General features: G+C 39.7%; 2 protein-coding genes across 4 annotated transcripts in view; both read right to left on the bottom strand.

The window, feature by feature from the left end:
* Positions 1 to 7,519, bottom strand: part of chn1 (chimerin 1) — a 75,884-nt gene extending 68,365 nt beyond the window's left edge. The window contains exons 1-2 of one of the 2 annotated variants that reach the window (XM_061971597.2): positions 7,438 to 7,475; positions 2,941 to 3,049 (exon numbers count right to left, since the gene is read on the bottom strand). The gene's annotated coding sequence lies outside the window, so the exon portion shown is untranslated. Of the gene's footprint in view, positions 1 to 2,940; positions 3,050 to 7,437 lie in introns of both variants that reach the window. The other variant, XM_061971599.2, reaches the window with a different exon arrangement.
* On the bottom strand, positions 1,184 to 10,074 carry LOC133613797 (tubulin beta-2 chain-like). 2 transcript variants are annotated; one of them, XM_061971595.2, is made up of 6 exons: positions 9,927 to 10,074; positions 7,438 to 7,536; positions 2,941 to 3,049; positions 2,708 to 2,818; positions 2,370 to 2,614; positions 1,184 to 2,292 (listed from the first exon to the last, which is right to left on the bottom strand). In XM_061971595.2, exons 2-6 carry the CDS (start codon positions 7,492 to 7,494, stop codon positions 1,480 to 1,482), a joined length of 1,335 nt encoding a protein of 444 aa, XP_061827579.1. In that variant the 5' UTR covers positions 7,495 to 7,536; positions 9,927 to 10,074; the 3' UTR covers positions 1,184 to 1,479. The 2 variants fall into 2 exon arrangements, with proteins under 2 accessions (XP_061827579.1, XP_061827580.2); XM_061971596.2 differs by lacking the exons at positions 2,708 to 2,818; positions 9,927 to 10,074 and having other exon boundaries at positions 2,370 to 2,498.
* Positions 10,075 to 19,427: the final 9,353 nt, after the last annotated feature.

The following is a 19,427-nucleotide window of genomic DNA, read 5'->3' on the forward strand; positions in this document are numbered from 1 at the left end:
TACATTTTTGCAATAAAAATACATGTACTGAATGCAATTGTGTATCTTTATTATTTAGTGTTGGCCCTGCGATGAGGTGGCGACTTGTCCAGGGTGTAGCCTGCCTTCCGCCCGAATGCAGCTGAGGTAGGCTCCAGCAACCCCAAAAGAGACAAGCGGTAGAAAATGGATGGATGGATGGATTATTTAATCATGTATCTGCTTGATTTATAATTTCAAAGCAGATTATGCTTTAATTTGTACACTGAAAAAAATGACAACCTTTATGAAAACATTCTGCCGACTGAGCTGCCAATTTTTGAACATAAAAAACTTGAGTAATGTTTTTCCATATACACTGCAAAAACTGCAATCTAAGTAAGATTACATCTCAAATAAGGGTGATATTTGCTTATTTTCTGTCTGATAAGATAATTCTTCTCACTAAGCAGATTTTATGTTAGAGTGTTTTACTTGTTTTAAGGGTTTTGGTCCTAAATTATCTCAGTAAGATATTACAGCTTGTTGCTGAGCTTTGATGACCTATATTGAGTAAAACATGCTTGAAACTAGAATATCAACTGATGCAAAGCTGTGTCATTAACACTCACAAGTATAAAACTACCGTATTTTTCGGACTATAAGTCGCAGTTTTTTTCATAGTTTGGCCGGGCTCCAGTGCGACTTACATATGTTTTTTTCCTTTTTTATTATGCATTTTCGGCAGGTGCGACTTATACTCCGAACAATACGGTACTTTTTTAAAGTAATAATTTCTTACTTCAAGCATGAAAAAAAAAAAATCATGATGCCGGCGCATATCATTATGTCAAGATAATGGCACTAATATTTACTTAATTTATGAATATTTTTCAACATATTGAGCAAAAAAGTCTTTTTTTTTCTACCAAGAAAAGTGCACTTGTTATTAGTGAGAATATACTTATTTTAAGGTATTTTTGGGTTCATTGAGGTTAGCTAATTTTACTTGTTTTGGAAAGTCTTGACAAGCCAAATTTTCTTGTTCTATTGGCAGATAATTTTGCTTAGTTCAAATAAAATACCCCTAATTTGTTTTTTCTTGTTTTTGAACACTGACTTTTTGCAGTGCACTATGTTATACGGTAAAAAAAAACTGGCAGTTCCGTTGCATGAATTTTACCACAAAAAAAACAGTGGTACTGTTTGTTAATTCCATTTTAAAACCCAGCCGCAAATTTTACCGTAATATTCTGGCGACAGAGCTGCAAAAAGTTACACAAAAAATGTCGTAGATAGAAAATGTAAAGGATGTGCCTTTTAAAATGTTTATTTCTAGGAATAAACGTTTGCAAATGGCTCTGCCTTCTTTGATGTTCAGCATTCTCCTATTCTATATGCCGCTAAGCAAGGAAAACGGAATGTGGCACCATCTGGCTTGGTTTGGCGATAACAAAGGTCAGTTATCTACCTATTTATAAAATTAGAATACAAGATAAAAGAGCCGATACATTGTTGTCTTCAAGCACCCTCTTCAGCCTCTTCCTCAAATTCACCCTCATCGTCTGCTTTGGCATCCTGGTACTGTTGGTACTCGGATACTAAATCGTTAATGTTGTTGTCGGCTTCAGTAAATTCCATCTCATCCATACCCTGTTCTGTGTACCAATGCAAGAAGGCCTTTCGGCGGAACATGGCTGTGAACTGCTCAGAGATGCGCTTGAACAGCTCCTGTATGGCCGTACTGTTGCCGATGAAAGTGACAGACATCTTGAGTCCGCGGGGCGGGATGTCACAAACGGCAGTGCTGATGTTGTTGGGGATCCACTCGACAAAGTAACTACTGTTCTTGTCTTGGATTGTGAGCATTTGCTCATCAACCTCCTTCATGGATAAGCGGCCACGGAACACTGTGGCAACCGCCAGATAGCGTCCTTGGCTGGGGTCGCACGCGACCATCATGTTTCTGGAGTCGAACACTTGCTTGGTGATGTCGCGAACCGAGAGGGCTCGATACTGCTGGCTGCCCCTGCTGGTCAGAGGGGCGAAGCCCGGCATGAAAAAATGCATGCGGGGGAAAGGCACCATGTTGACTGCCAGTTTGCGGAGGTCGGCGTTGAGCTGGCCGGGGAAGCGCAGGCAGGTGGTGACCCCGCTCATGGTGAACGATACGAGGTGGTTCAGGTCTCCGTAGGTGGGTGTGCTCAGCTTGAGAGTGCGGAAGCAGATGTGGTATAGAGCTTCATTGTCGATGCAGTACGTTTGATCTGTGTTTTCAACAAGCTGATGGACTGACAGAGTGGAGTTGTAAGGTTCTACGACCGTATCTGACACCTCAGGACGGAAACACAACCTTTTCAGCCTTTTTATCATGAAATTTAACATCACACTGAAAGAAACAATGCCCTCACCTTGGGCGAGGGCATCACACTGAAGGTATTTATGATACGATCAGGAAACTCCTCACGAATCTTGTAGATAAGTAGGGTTCCCATACCAGAGCCGGTTCCACCACCAAGCGAGTGTGTGAGTTGGAAGCCCTGCAGACAGTCACAGCTTTCTGACTCTTTACGCACCACCTCCACAACAGATTCAACCATGTCAGCACCATCAGTGTAGTGACCTTTGGCCCAGTTGTTAGCAGCACCACCCTTACCTTAGGGAACAATCACACAATTTGAGCATCTGACCTAATCTGATTAGACTACATAAAAGACTAGTCTTTAACAGACTGTTTTATGCCACCCACCAAACACAAAATTGTCAGGTCTGAAAATTTTACCCAAAGGTCCAGACCTTACGCAGTCCATGGTACTTGGTTCCAAGTCCACAAGAATGGCACGGGGAACATATTTGCCCCCTACACTTCAACCACACCAGTTCAGGAATGCAAGAACAGAAGCTGATGTATACAGTGAGAAAACTAAATGGATGAATGTGCACTTTGTAGTGTCTTGCTAATTTTTTAGCTGGGCAACCAACCTGTTGCCTCGTTGAAGTAGACGTTGATCCTGCGCAGCTGCAGCTCATCATCGCCATGGTAAGCCCCAGAAGGATCAATGCCGTGTTCGTCGCTGATCACTTCCCAGAACTGCAGGTCCAAAATGTAATGGATGATATGGCAGCGCTTTCAATTATTTGATCATAATTGTTTCTTTCTTTGCATTCATGGAATCAGTATTGTTTTATTTGATCAACATGGCAAATACCTAAATTCCTGGAATCAGTATGATTTATTAAATCAATATGGAAAATACCTAATCAGCAATAATACCAATGCATTTTTTCAGTTTTTTTTTAAATACACTTACAATTACAGTGTTACAAAGTTAGAAATAATTTAATTGGTTTATTCATCGCAAACAGGTGATAAAAAGTAAAAGTAAGCAGGAGCGTTGACAGTAAAAACATTTGTAAATCATAATATATGAGTAGGGCTGGGCGATATATGGAATATACTCGAAATATCGCGGGTTTGTCTCTGTGCGATATAGAAAATGACTATATCATGATATTCGAGTACCGTATTTTTCGGACTATAAGTCGCAGTTTTTTTCATAGTTTGGCCGGGCTCCAGTGCGACTTATATATGTTTTTTTCCTTTTTTATTACGCATTTTCGGCAGGTGCGGCTTTACGGTGCGACCTATACTCCGAAAAATACGGTATAAGTTCTCATGCAGTTGCTTGTAGCTGCGGTCATTACACTTCAGGCTTTTCTCACTCTTTCTTGTCTCTCCTTCTCACAGAGACATAAAACAAGCGCACCTTCTTACATACGTCACATACTGTCGCGCGTGCAATGTCATAAGCCCTCGCGGAACAGAGAGGTAGCGGCATGGGTAACGTTAGCTGTGGTGCGAGTGATAATACAAGAGAGAAGGTGCCAATCTGGTAACAAATGGAGGAAGAATTAATTCCCAAGAAAAACAGCAGGGGGTCCATCGTCTGGCAGTGGTTTGGCTTCAAGCGGGAAGATGTTGAAAAGACAACCGTAATATGTCAAGTATGCGGCAAAAGCGTTGCTACAAAAAGTAGCATTACTGCTAATGTGCAGCATCATTTGAAAAGTCACCCGCTAGAGAATGAGGAGTGCTTGAAACTCTGCATGTCAACATCTCCGTTCGGTGCCACACCCACAAAATGCCCAAGCAACCATTTCCACATCAACACCTATGAAAAAAATAGTCAAGAGCAGAAGGAGATAACGTCCGCAGGAACCTACCACATAGCGAAGGACATGCACTATTTGATTTCCTATTATGCAGCTCATTTTTATTTGACAGTTATTGAAATATCTTGTGTGACATCATGCACAAAAGTGCACTTTATTTGTTTTAAAGGCCTACTGAAAGCCACTACTACCGACCACGCAGTCTGATAGTTTATATATCAATGATGAAATCTTAACATTGCAACACATGCCAATTACTTAAGTGCAATTTTAAATTTCACGCGAAATATCCTGCTGAAAACGTCTCGGTATGATGACGCCTGCGCGTGACGTCACGGATTGTAGAGGACATTTTGGGACAGCATGGTGGCCAGCTATTAAGTCGTCTGTTTTCATTTCAAAATTCCAGTTTTCTGGACATCTGTGTTGGTGAATCTTTTGCAATTTGTTCAATGAACAATGGAGACAGCAAAGAAGAAAGCTGTAGGTGGGAAGCGGTGTATTGCGGCAGGTGTTGTGCCGGATAACGCACCCCCGCCGTAGAATGCACCCCCTGACTGTTGTGCCGGATAACACAGCCGGTGTTTCATTGTTTACATTCCCGAAAGATGACAGTGAAGCTTTACCATTGGCCTGTGGAGAACTGGGACAACAGAGACTCTTACCAGGAGGACTTTGAGTTGGATACGCAGACGCGGTACAGTGAGTACGCATGCAGCTGCGACTTCCAAACATTTGATCGCTTGCCCGTACGTGCGTGCCGCTATGTGCATGTCACGTACGTAACTTTGGGGAAATATATGTGCTGTACGAACTTTGGGGAGGTGAACGGTACTTTGGGCTGTGGGATTGAGTGTGTTGTGCAAGTGTTTGAGTTGTATTGGCGGGTTATATGGACGGGAGGGGGAGGTGTTTGTTATGCGGGATTAATTTGTGGCATATTAAATATAAGCCTGGTTGTGTTGTGGCTAATACAGTATATATATGTCTTGTGTTTATTTACTGTTTTAGTCATTCCCAGCTGAATATCATGTCCCACCCGCCTCTCACAGCATCTTCCCTATCTGAATCGCTCCCACTGCCCTCTAGTCCTTCACTCTCACTTTCCTCATTCACGAATATTTCATCCTCGCTCAAATTAATGGGGAAATCGTCGCTTTCTCGGTCCGAATCGCTCTCGCTGCTGGTGGCCATGATTGTAAACAATGTGCGGATGTGAGGAGCTCCACAACCTGTGACGTCACGCGCATATCGTCTGCTACTTCCGGTACAGGCAAGGCTTTTTTATCAGCGACCAAAAGTTGTGAACTTTATCGTCGATGTTCTCTACTACCTTTCAGCAAAAATATGGCAATATCACGAAATGATCAAGTATGACACATAGAATGGACCTGCTATCCCCGTTTAAATAAGAAAATCGCATTTCAGTAGGCCTTTAAACTATTGTAGTGGCGTTCTGTACAAAAAGTGCACTATAATTTAGTGTTGTTGTGATATGTCATCTTAATGACATCACGCACAAAAGTGCACTCATAACTTGTTTTAAAATGTCTCTGACAATCTTGTACTGTTTTGAAATGACATGAATGTTTGGGCCACTGCTTAATAACTGTTTAATAAATACAGTTTTGGTAAATTGACTTAGTTGTGATTTCCCACTCTACATGAAAGTTTAAAATGAGCATATGTTAATGCAGTATAAACAAGAATGCTTTAGTGTAGACACATAGAATCATCATACTGCTGTGATTATATGCATCAAGTGTTCATTCAAGGCTAAGGCAAAATATCCAGATATATATCATGTATCGTGACATGGCCTAAAAATATCGAGATATTAATAAAAGGCCATATCGCCCAGCCCTATATATGATAACAAATTTAAAAGGAAGCTATGATGAAATTGGTCTTTTCTGACTTCTAAATGTTATCACAAAGGTGAATACTCGTGTTAAACAGTGTCAAAGTATGAAATCATAAAGTTTCGGTGTTAGCTTCCGAGCAGTCTGGCTACGTTGTGACATCACAGTGAAGTGGATGTCCTTATTTGGACATTAAGGGTCATTACAAATACTCCCCCTCGCCCCTTGTACACGTTCACGTCAATCAAGCGGTGTCAAAATTCTCCGTCAGGTAAGGAGGAAGGGCCAAGTGTGAGGGCCGCGGAGCCTTTTAAATCAAGTGATTTCGGGCACCTCGCCAGGACATCGAGGGAGAAGAAAAATATACGATATCGCACTATGCCTGCTGAGAACGATGGCGGAAAACAAACATAAAAGCCTACAAATAGAAGTAATACGCTTAATTGTTGATTTTAATAATAATGACGCTCGTGGTTTTGTTCAGATGTTCATCTGTTGCTACTCCACGTAAATATTGGCCGTTTAATTGTGGTTTTTTTTTTATCGCTTGTTAAAACGATCGAGTTCCCGTATATTTCCCTAACATAGCTGTAACTATATTATTTGTTTTATGAATGTAGAAAGAATAGCCCACGTTTTCAACTGTTTATTGTTTGTTTTCACCGCTCGTTACAACAAGCCAGCAACATGAAGCTACCGTAGGCTATTGTTTCTGAATTTCTACCTTTATAAATAATGTAACATAATACATGTTTGTGAAAAGTCTGTACGTTACATTCACCCTTTGCCAAGAGGGTGTGTCTGGAAACTCACCTGAGACTAACGTCTAACGACTTAACTATCGGATGCACTTTTTTCCCAGGAAAATCCTATATCACCTTTTTTAAGTAAATTTTGGACTGTGTCTGGAAAAAAAATAGCGGCGATGACTTTAAGATATATAATTAAAAATGTACACATTTTAAAAAGATACATTTGATTCTTTCTCAGAGGGTGAGCGTGGTTTCGATAGCAATCTTAATATTAAGACATTAATATTAATATTCAATATTAACTCAATATTAAGGGCTATATAAATACATTTCGATTGATTGATTGACAAAAACATTTATACTTATTAGGGATGCGTCAATTGATCGGCCGATTTACATTAAAAAAAAGTATATGATCGTTGTGGCTTGTGCAGCCCTTTGAGACATTTGTGATAAAGGGCGATATAAGTAAACTTTGATAAACTTTCATTGAATCTGGGAAGGCCTCCACTAACGGCCAAGCTTGCAGAGAGACTCAAAAAACAGGTTAAAAAAGTGACTGTGGAGAATAAAGTATGCAGCATTAAAAAACAAAGCTCATCCAAAACATGTTTTAAACGCCACAAGGAAGGGTTTGAAAAATGCACAAAAAAAAAAAAAAATCATCATAATATTAGACATTATTTTCTTACCTTAGACCCCATCTGGTTTCCACACTGGCCGACTTGGATGTGCACGATTTCCCTCATCGTGGAAGCAAAATTGCGTCTTCTGTGTTTCTAGCAAATTGCCTTACAAATATTGAAGGAAATGGAGAGAGTGGTAAGAAGTTAAACGCAATTTATTTATTTTTTAAAATGTGATGATCAGTCAAACCTTGTTAGTTTACCGTATTTCCTTGAATTGCCGCCGTGGCGATAATTAATTTAAAACCTCTTCTCACTCCGGCACTTACCAAAGGCATGCGGTAAATGCAAGCATGCGCTAATTATTTTAAAACCTCTTCTCACTCCGGCGCTTACCAAAGGCATGCGGTAAATTTAGGCCTGCGCTCAGTGTGATGTAAGGATACCATCATGAAAAGCACATTCAATAAAAAAAAACGTTATTAAGGTCTTACCTTTACTTATAAATGAAGTCCATGCGCAGCTCCTTCTGACCAAAACCATTGATAACTTGTTTATAGAAGTCTTCCTTATCTTTCTTCAGTTTTAAAAGTCTCTCTGTCTCGATGGAGATCTTCCTTTAATTATTACCGTATTTTTCGGACTATAAGTCGCAGCTTTTTTCATAGTTTGGCCGGGCTCCAATGCGACTTATATATGTTTTTTTCCTTCTTTATTATGCATTTTCGGCAGGTGCGACTTATACTCCGGTGCGACTTATACTCCGAAAAATACGGTACCTCCTGCTTCGATTGAAAGTCCAGTTTAGAAAACTGTTTTATTTTAGATATGTAATCCTCCATGTTAAAAGTGCAAGTGAGAGGAAAAAATAAACGATCGCTGCTCACTGTTTCTGCTTGTTGTCACTTCTTCTGCAGCCGAATAGTCGCAAGAAGGATCACTAGCGCCCTCTACCACCAGGAGGCGGGAGTCATTTAATGACTCATATTTAACACACGCAGCTACGGTATATTAATAAAACATAGCTGCTTACTGTTCTTTTTAGCATATTCAATAGCTTGGACCTTAAATCCTACTGAATAGCTCTTTATCTTCTTCCCTTTATGCGATTTTAAATTATTGAAATCAGCCTCCTCCATTTTGAAAATGATGACAGGTGAAGTGTCACTCGTGACGTGACGAGTTTGACCCGGCGGAAATTCTCGGCATATGCTAATTATTTTGCGAAACGAGTTTGACCCGGCGGAAATTCTAGACATGCTCTAATAAAAATAATATTTTGCGAAACGAGTTTGACCCGGCTGTAATTCTAGGCATGTGCATACTATATACCCGGCGCATACTTGCCAACCTTAAAACCACCGATTTCGGGAGGTGGGCGGCGGGGGGCGTGGTCAGGGGTGGGGCGGGGCGTGGTTAAGAGGGGAGGAGTATATTGACAGCTAGAATTCACCAAGTGAAGTATTTCATATATATATATATATATATATATATATATATATATATATATATATATATATATATATGTACATGTATATATATATATCTACATCCTGAAAATATGCAAACAAAACTGTGTTGAGATAATTGATACTACAAACTTGCATGAATAAATACTAAGGAATATAACATAACTTGGCTTCTGAGAGCTTCAAAACATCCTGAAAATATGCAAACAAAACTGTTTAGATAATTGATACTTCAAACTTGCATAAATAAATACTAAGGAATATAACATAACTTGGCTTCTGAGAGCTTCAAAATGTAATGAATAAAATGCTAAAGTTGTTGATAAACAAGCAATTATTTTAATAATTAAATATGGTCATTTTAAATGAATTATTATGATAATTTAAAATTAATTATTTCAAATATGTTTATTTTAATGTATAATTCTATGGCTGGATGTAATAAGGAGTCAGAAAATATACAAATAAAAATACAATTAATTTTGATGTTTTTAGCAAAATATAGTAAAAATGTATTTCGTTTTTTTAATTTTTTTTAATTAATAAATATATTTATTTTTAGGTAAGATAAACATAATAATACAATTTATCTCTAGTCTGGATGATTTAGTTCTTGTCACCCTGTTGTCCTCCCGTTGTGAAAAAAGGCTGTCCTCACTCAGGTCCACATGGAGCTGGAGGGGGCGTGGCCTCCAGCTCCGGCTGAAAATCGGGAGATTTTCGGGAGAATATTTGTCCCGGGAGGTTTTCGGGAGAGGCGCTGAATTTCAGGAGTCTCCCGGAAAATCCGGGAGGGTTGGCAAGTATGACCCGGCGGCAATTCAAGGAAATACAGTATACAAAATCTGTTAACAAAGTTAAACCCCATTGAAACTCACTTATCATTAATGTCAAAATGGAAAAAATATATAAAAAACACTCTAGCTTTACCATTATTATCAATGCCATACGTATCCGTACAATATTGTTTAACTACTGTAAATAGAGGATATTATGGTTTTCGGTTGTACAACAAACAATATATTCTTAATTTCACACTTATCAACTGATTTATTATCAACAATCATTTCTGATTCAAGCACTTACTTGGTAAGTCACGGACCACTTGGGGTTATGTCAGGCCCCACCAAAGGTCCGCGGACCACACTTTGACTAACACTGCTATACTACGGCACTATCATTACTAATTCAATACTTCTAAAACTACAAAACTATATGTCACAACTAAATGTGTATTACACTTGTAGCAGGCTGGCACTTAATGCAAATGCACTGTAGTTTTTTTTAGCAATACGTGACGTCATGATGACGTCGCGCTTCAATCACAACACAACAGGCGCTAACGCGTGCTAGCATGCTTAGCTACATAGGCTAGCCGCGTACACGGGCACCCCCACACGTCACCGAACATTTAAGTGGTAAAATAAGCCTTTAAATGCGACTTACCTCGTCACAACATCCCCAGATTAGAGTAAATTGCACCAAACGTGGGACATTCACATTATGAAGTTAGCATGCGCTAACCGAGTTGAGACCGGAACTCACCGAAGGGTGGGCGGGGCTTTTAAATGACAAGCGGAAGAATGTATTAAAAAATAAGAGTATAAATATTGTTGTTTTTTTTTGTATCTAATCAAATATACCAAGACTTAAAATGATATAATAGTGCAGGATATTAAACATTTCCTTTGTTTGTTACTGTGTGATTTAATTACCAAAATTCAAGACCCCCCCCCCCCATCAGGTTAACAACACAAAGGCTAGAAATTATTCTTTTTTTTTTTTTTTTTTTACCATAAATCAGGCCTGTGCAATTATTTTGACTCGGGGGCCAGATTTAGAGAAAACAATGTCTCTGTGGGCCGGTATATCTATTTTTAGGAACACTAATACGAAACCTCACAATAATGTCTGATTGAATGCTAAAAACGTTATGACAGACCGCCTTAAAAAACGGAATGGAATTAAAAAAAATGTTTACTGAATGAGACACCCAGAATGTACATGAAAATAAAGAATGTGGGATTTACAATATTAACTATGAATGATAAAACACTGAATATTGACAACATATGAACGTCACACCCCCTCTACATCCACACATTTTACAATCAAGCGAAACGCAGCAAAAATGCAACAAACACAGCAAAATATGAACGCGAAGGGTAAAAAAAAACCCACCTACAATCTGATGTATGTGATATATCACTAAGCTTTACAACCCACCCTGCTTGGTGCCCCTTCTGAGCTGCTGTGACTTAGATGACCATAGTAACTAATTAGATGACCATAGTAACTAACTAGATGACCATAGTAACTAGTATATCATGCAAAAGTGCAGATTCCAAGCATTGAAAGACTTAGTATAGTTGAAGACTTACGGTCATTAGAAAACATCACTGCACATCATAATGGCAGCTACAGTTTCTATCTTAAAGATCTAAAAAAATTATTTGGGAATGTCCGGCGGGCCAGATTGAAAAGTTTAAAGGCCTACTGAAATGTGATTTTCTTATTTAAACGGGGATAGCAGGTCCATTCTATGTGTCATACTTGATCATTTCGCGATATTGCCATATTTTTGCTGAAAGGATTTAGTAGAGAACATTGACGATAAAGTTCGCAACTTTTGGTCGCTGATAAAAAAGCCTTGCCTGTACCGGAAGTAGCAGACGAGTAGCGTGACGTCACAGGTTGTGGAGCTCCTCACATCTGCACATTGTTTACAATCATGGCCACCAGCAGCGAAAGCGACGATTTCCCCATTAATTTGAGCGAGGATGAAAGATTCGTGGATGAGGAAAGTGAGAGTGAAGGACTAGAGGGCAGTGGGAGCGATTCAGATAGGGAAGATGCTGTGAGAGGCGGGTGGGACCTGATATTCAGCTGGGAATGACTAAAACAGTAAATAAACACAAGACATATATATACTCTATTAGCCACAACACAACCAGGCTTATATTTAATATGCCACAAATTAATCCCGCATAACAAACACCTCCCCCCTCCCGTCCATATAACCCGCCAATACAACTCAAACACCTGCACAACACACTCAATCCCACAGCCCAAAGTACCGTTCACCTCCCCAAAGTTCATACAGCACATATATTTCCCCAAAGTCCCCAAAGTTACGTACGTGACATGCACATAGCGGCACGCACGTACGGGCAAGCGATCAAATGTTTGGAAGCCGCAGCTGCATGCGTACTCACGGTACCGCGTCTGCGTATCCAACTCAAAGTCCTCCTGGTAAGAGTCTCTGTTGTCCCAGTTCTCCACAGGCCAATGGTAAAGCTTGACTGTTATCTTTCGGGAATGTAAACAATGAAACACCAGCTGTGTTATCTGGCACAACAGTCAAAGGGTGCATTCTACGGCGGGGGTGCGTTATCCAGCACAACACCTGCCGCAATACACCGCTTCCCACCTACAGCTTTCTTCTTTGCTGTCTCCATTGTTCATTGAAAAAATTGCAAAAGATTCACCAACACAGATGTCCAGAATACTGTGCAATTTTAAGATGAAAACAGACAACTTAATAGCTGGCCATCATGCTGTCCCAAAATGTCCTCTACAATCCGTGACGTCATCATACCGAGACGTTTTCAGCAGGATATTTCGCGCAAAATTTAAAATTGCACTTTAGTAAACTAACCCGGCCGTATTGGCATGTGTTGCAATGTTAAGATTTCATCATTGATATATAAACTATCAGACTGCGTGGTTGGTAGTAGTGGCTTTCAGTAGGCCTTTAACGGGCCACATGTGGCCCCCGGGCCTTAATTTGCCCAGGTCTGCCATAAATAGACATTATTATGTAAATGATCAAATCCCTAGCATATACAATTTAAAACCCTAAGGCTGAGAAATGATTAAACCCCAATCATCAAAAAGGAACCAATTTCTCAATGTAATTATGGTATGTTAATCAGGATGCCAAATACTTTTGACTGTGCTGGATGTTTTATCAGTTATGGCGCCTTGGGGAAAGTATACAGAAAAGTAGAGAATATGTAGCGCCTAAGTCTTAAAGTCAAGGCCCGCGGGCCGGATTTTTGAATGATCTATGGCCCCCGGGATGATATTTGATTAGTATTAGAACACAACCGCCTGCTGCTGTTTTGCACGCACCAATACTCCATCAGTGTTGGGGCTAGGAATTTTCTAAATGGGGTCGCGGGGGCCCCATCAAGTCATAAAAATGGGGTCCCACACTACAAGCAAGAATGGGAAATAATTCCACCTGAGAAGCTTAAAAAATGTGTCTACTCAGTTCCCAAACGTTTACTGAGTGTTGTTAAAAGGAAAGGCCATGTAACACAGTGGTGAACATGCCCTTTCCCAACTACGTTGGTATGTGTTGCAGCCATGAAATTCTAAGTTAATTATTATTTGCAAAAAAAAAAAAAGTTTATGAGTTTGAACATCAAATATGTTGTCTTTGTAGTGCATTTAATTGAATATGGGTTGAAAAGGATTTGCAAATCATTGTATTCCGTTTATATTTACATATAACACAATTTCCCAACTCATATGGAAACGGGGTTTGTACTTCATTTAACTTAAATGTTCATGTTAAAATGATGCATTTGGTGTATTTGCAACACCCTCTTCATTTTTCACCTGCTTGGTAGTCAGAATGTTAAAATTTGACTTAAAACCTGCAAAATTAATGTCAGGTTCAAACACCGAACTATCTATTAAACGAGACAAGACGCAAGGAATCACACAGAGACAGAGTTCAATTTTGCTCATGAGGAGAAACGTTTGGGGCTGCACACTCAGTTAGTCTCCCACCACGCTCTAAGGTGCAGTCCCACGTGCCATCCATCCATCCATTTTCTACCGCTTATTCCCTTCGGGGTCGCGGGGGGCGCTGGAGCCTATCTCAGCTACAATCGGGCGGAAGGCGGGGTACACCCTGGACAAGTCGCCACCTCATCACAGGGCCAACACAGATAGACAGACAACATTCACACTCACATTCACACACTAGGGCCAATTTAGTGTTGCCAATCAACCTATCCCCAGGTGCATGTCTTTGGAGGTGGGAGGAAGCCGGAGTACCCGGAGGGAACCCACGCAGTCACGGGGAGAACATGCAAACTCCACACAGAAAGATCCCGAGCCTGGGATTGAACCCAAGACTACTCAGGACCTTCGTATTGTGAGGCAGACGCACTAACCCCTCTTCCACCGTGCTGCCCTAAATCAAAACATATTGTGTTGATATTATGAAAGGAGCTATCGTCAATGCAGCCTCGCTACTTGTTTCCAGCGTGTGCAGCTAGTTAACAGTATGAAGAAAAAGAAGCACTAGATGTTGTTGAGGATTGATGTTCTTTCTTTTGAATTATTGTCTTTCCTTAATTTTATTTCTTTACACTTATTCCTTCCTTTATGTTTGTAAGAATTAAAATATAAACATAAAATAAACAAAAGAATACCGTCCATTGTGTATTTTACATAAATAAAATAGAAGGTTTAGTGTTACTCTATTTATTCGGGAGTTCACTAGTTAACATCACTGAGGCTGTCTCTAAAGGGAGTGTGTGCACACATATCATGCAAGCAGCCCCAGTATCACAATACGTGATTACTCAGAATGCAAATGTGCTTGAGCTCGAGATTTCGCCCTGTCTCTGCTTTTTCTGTGTGCTGTCGTCTTATCTTCGTTGAGGTACTTGAAGTCCGTAGCGGGCTGGGAGACAGAAACTGCTGCTGCGAGACAACTTGCAGTGGAAGATAACAAGTTGTGTGCCTTTGCACAGATAGAAAAGTGCAACTTGAACACAATAGATAATAACTATAGCAACGGCCTTTAAGCATAAGAGTTGTGTGATAACTTATACATAATTATTCTAACAATTAATGATAATTGATACGGATGATATATGGGCATTCAAGGACAAGCCATGTTAAAAATGTATAGAAATACAAACAAATCCAAAATGATTCACTCTTTTCAAATTAAAATCCACCTCAGGTCAACTTGCTTTGATTTGAATTTTCAGTGCCTTTAATGTTTTCATTTGACAAGATCATCTTACTTGCTAGGAGGCCCCAGGCTAAAATGGGGCCCGAAGCACAAGTTTATTTGGAGAACACCCCCTCACTTTGTGTAAAACTATTTTCAAACTTGAATTCAATCCAATGCATGTTTTGTAATAAAACGAATTCATGGAAATAAATACTTCAATACTGAGTTGTTTTCATGGAATAGAATAGAATAAACCGAGGTGGAAAATTGTCTTTGGCTCCGCGACACAGCACTAAAATACAAACATTGTCACATAACATAAAACCATATTACAGTACAATAGGAAACACAAGTTAGAAAAAAAAATAGAAATACAAATCAAGATAAGCTAAGATTAAAAAAAAATGCATTATTAAAACATAAGCTTATAAATGTTCCAAACTTAACTCAGTCAGATTTGACCTGCTATGGTTGCTGTCAAGATGAGCACTGACTAAGGGGGATGGATGTGGAAACGTTCCATTATATTTTTCATCAGTGACGGAACAGGAAGTGGCTAGGAATACATTTGTTGCATAATAATAATAATAATAATAATAATAATAATAGATTTTATTTGTAAAAGCACTTTACATTGAGCAAACAACCTCAAAGTGCTACAGTGTATTCAAAAATAAAAAGATAATAAAAAATAAAATAAATAAATAAATAAAATAAAAAATAGAACAGCCTAATAGCTACAACTAGCACGCATATATCTAAAAAAAAAAAGGCTTTTTAAAAAAGTATAATTTCAAATGAAGCACCCTGTCTGACATTTTGCATGCGCTTTAAAGTTGAAAAGTACCACTGATACTCACACACACACACACACACACACGCACACACACACACACACACACACACACACACACACACACACTAGGTGTGGTGAAATTACTCTCTGCATTTGACCCCTCCCCTTGTTCCACCCCCTGGGAGGTGAGGGGAGCAGTGAGCAGCAGCGGTGGCCGCACTTGGGAATCATTTTTGGTGATTTAACCACCAATTCCAACCCTTGATGCTGAGTGCCAAGCAGGGAGGTAATGGCTCCCATTTTTATAGTCTTATTCCAGTGGTTTTTAACCTGGGTTCAATCGAACCCTTGGGGTTCGGTGAGTCGGCCTCAGGGGTTCGGCGGAGGTCAAGACACACCCGACTCATCGTGTAAATAAAAACTTCTCCCTATCGACGTATTATGGATACCCCCAAACAATGTTACCTCTAATTTTCCATATGCTTGAGCAAACGTAAAAACTCCTTGAGCATTCAGTGGAGCACATGTGAGCGACGTCAGACGTGCACATGCACTGTGGCCACACCAGCAGCACACCTGTCCCAAACCTGACTAAATAACAAGTTCAATGTTTTATTATTATAATCAAATGACAGCAGTCATTTCCATGAGATGATTTTCTAATATAAGTGTTTTGGCCCACTTAGAATGACAATAACAAAAAAATATTGTTTTTCATAAGCTGTGCACTAGTATTGTATGTCTGGGTGGGGGTCCTGCTTTGGAAATAATTTGTACCCCTTTCAGATAACGCATTTAGTTCCCACTAAAACATTCACATGTTGCACAATGAGATGTAAACATGGGATCATGTGTACATTCCTGTAACTTTCTGTTTGTAAAATATATCTTTATTAGTATTTCTTGAATATAATAACATCATTTCATGATTCATATTTATAAATTAAGATTAAATTAAGAAAAAAACATTTTATTTTTCACTAAAGAAGGGTTCGGTGAATGCGCATATGAAACTGGTGGGGTTCGGTACCTTCAACAAGGTTAAGAACCACTGTCTTATTCAAAATTACCCCACACCCAATGGATGTAGTGGTCCTACCTACGTACAGCCCGTGACCACGACTTGACCTTTTGATGTATCTTCTGCACAACAGCAAGTATTTCATTACATTTTTGACATTTTTCTGCCCTAACAGCTGGTTTGTTGTGCAAACACGAGGTGCTTGTCACGTTACACCAGCTCACAGCTCAGAGCGTCATATATTTTTATCACCAGCTGGCACAAGAGAGGAGAGTCACCACTCTCTCTGGTTATGTTGTCAAAAACAACACAACAGCACGTATCCTTCAAAAGCAGTGACCAGGTAGTCCTTAATGCATCAGGGATCAGCCTGCTAATCAAGGCACTCATCGGGTTTCACTTGGACCCTTTGTAGAAAACTCACAATTTAGCAGCGCCAGTTATCTCATTAAATGAACAAAGATTGGATGAGAAAATAAGAGCAGGACTTTGCAGGGCTCAACCGGACATAATTGTGTCAAACTGATTTTCTATAGTTCAGGGGGTGTGGTCAATATGGCATCATCATATAATTTGCATAAACTGCAATGATGCATATATTTTCTTTAAAAACGTTTAAAAAACATTTATACATGTATTTTATTTTTTGAAAATGTTTCAAGTCTCTAGAGCAGGGGTGTCAAAGTCATTTTAGCTCAGGGGCCGCTTGGAGGAAAATCTGTGCACACGGGGGCCGGACTATTAAAACCATGGCATGATAACAAAAAAATAAAGACAACTTCGGATTGTTTTCTTTGTCTTACTTTGGCCAAAAATACAACAAACACATTATGAAAATATTACAATAAAAATAAGAACAAAAAATACCGTCAGCGGTAAAGTTGAGATCCATGAAGGAAAGAAGAAAGTGAATGAATGTTTATAACTGAATATATTTATAAACGCATAAAAATGTGTTTTCTTTTGTATTATTTTTTTTATTGAATGAATTAATGTTTATGACAACCTTTTTCCAAAACTATATAGAATGTGAGACATAACAGGATAATGCATACATTTATCATTTGTTTTCAAAATGCTTACAAAAAAGTGGGACCCCAAAAATGTACTGCGGGATCCCATTTTTATGACTTGATGGGGCCCCTGGGACCCCAGTTTGAAAATTCCGAGCCCCAACACTGATGGAGTATTGGTCCGTGCAAAACAGCAGCAGGCGGCTGTGTTCTAATACTAATCAAATATTATCCCAGGGGGCCACAGATCATTCATTCGCGGGCCGGACCTGGCCCGCGGGCCTAGACTTGACAAGTACATTTCCCAAGAGAACTGGTTTCTCGATCTTTTAAAATGGACTTAAACTCCCCCCAAAGTGACATTTCAAGAGAAAGGAGATCTCATGAGACAAGATCGGCCGACCCCCGAGCGAGCTAACCTTTCCCGGCCGATGAAAGGCTTTGCCCGCCACTTCCAATCGAATCAAGCGACTATGAGCGGTACCCCTGGTGCACGGCTTCCCGTGGCTGCTGCAAATTGTGAGTTGAAATATTTTTTTTTTTCACGTTTACAGTAGTACGTTTTTTTTTCACAATGACTCTAATTTTGACAGTAACGTGTAGAGATATGCTTTAATTGCTCATTTAGGTTTATTGACCTTTAAAGATGCTGGAAAATAGCCCGTTTTGTACACTATTGAGGTGATTCAATGAACAGTAGTGCAGAAGTGTGTTCCTCTATAGTATTTCTCCAGCTGTGGTCATGTGGTGACATAAACTATGATATTTTGAGAGGTATTACTTAGTAGGACATCACTAAAGGCCTGGGTGTGAAAATGCACAACCCGCCACTGCATCTAACATCTTGGAATTGCAACTGTATTAAAATCTACGATATTGTTAGAATAATTATGTGTAAGTTAACACACAACTCTTATGCTTAAAGGCTGTGGCTATAGTTATTATCAATTGTGCTGAAGTTGTACTTTTCTATCTGTGCAAAGGGACGACTCGCAATCTTGGATTGCGAGTCGTCTCGTATCAGTGTTTGTGTCCAGAACATCGAGTACCATGACGCAGACAAAGCAGAGACAGGGCGATATCACATTTCCATTTCTGAATAATCATATATTGTGTCTAACTGGGGCTGCTGAAATTACCCCGCTTCCTTCAGAAGCAGCCTCACTAATGTAACCAGGGACTTCTCGAATAAATAGAGGAGAACGTGGGACTGTACCTTAAAGCGTAGGTTGGAACTGTAACTGAGTGTACAGCCCAATACGTCTCTCCTCATTGAGCAAAATTGAACCCTGTCTCTGCATGATTCCTTGCTTCATAGTTCCCTGATAGGTCTGCCAACAAGGTGACTTTTATGGCTAATTGGGCTTGGGTCGCAATCATCCTGTAGCTGGCCGCCTCTGGAGAGGGTGTGTAGTGTTAAAGGCCGAAACACCCAATGACCCAGAGGAACACTACTGATGATGCGCACCCGTAAATTTTATCCGTCAGGTCTTCCATTCACGTTCACTGTTCTAGTCATTTTAATGTGTTAAGTCATTTTATGCATTTGTGTTTCGCACACTCTGTATTTTCTGGAATCTGTTTAAAGGGGAACATTATCACCAGACCTATGTAAGCGTCAATATATACCTTGATGTTGCAGAAAAAAGACCATATATTTTTTTAACCGATTTCCGAACTCTAAATGGGTGAATTTTGGCGAATTAAACGCCTTTCTAATATTCGCTCTCGGAGCGATGACGTCACAACGTGGCGTCACATCGGGAAGCAATCC

This window comes from Nerophis lumbriciformis, linkage group LG13, assembly GCF_033978685.3.
Source record: "Nerophis lumbriciformis linkage group LG13, RoL_Nlum_v2.1, whole genome shotgun sequence".
Taxonomy (NCBI): domain Eukaryota; kingdom Metazoa; phylum Chordata; class Actinopteri; order Syngnathiformes; family Syngnathidae; genus Nerophis; species Nerophis lumbriciformis.

Bases quoted from the DNA above. Each gene is read 5' to 3' on its own strand.
- LOC133613797 (XM_061971595.2), bottom strand. From the start codon at position 7,494: ATGAGGGAAATCGTGCACATCCAAGTCGGCCAGTGTGGAAACCAGATG. The intron at 3,050-7,437 runs GTAAGAAAATAA...TTGGACCTGCAG, and splicing joins GAAACCAGATGGGGTCTAAG to TTCTGGGAAGTGATCAGCGA. The intron at 2,293-2,369 runs GTGAGGGCATTG...TTCCGTCCTGAG, and splicing joins GTGTGATGCCCTCGCCCAAG to GTGTCAGATACGGTCGTAGA.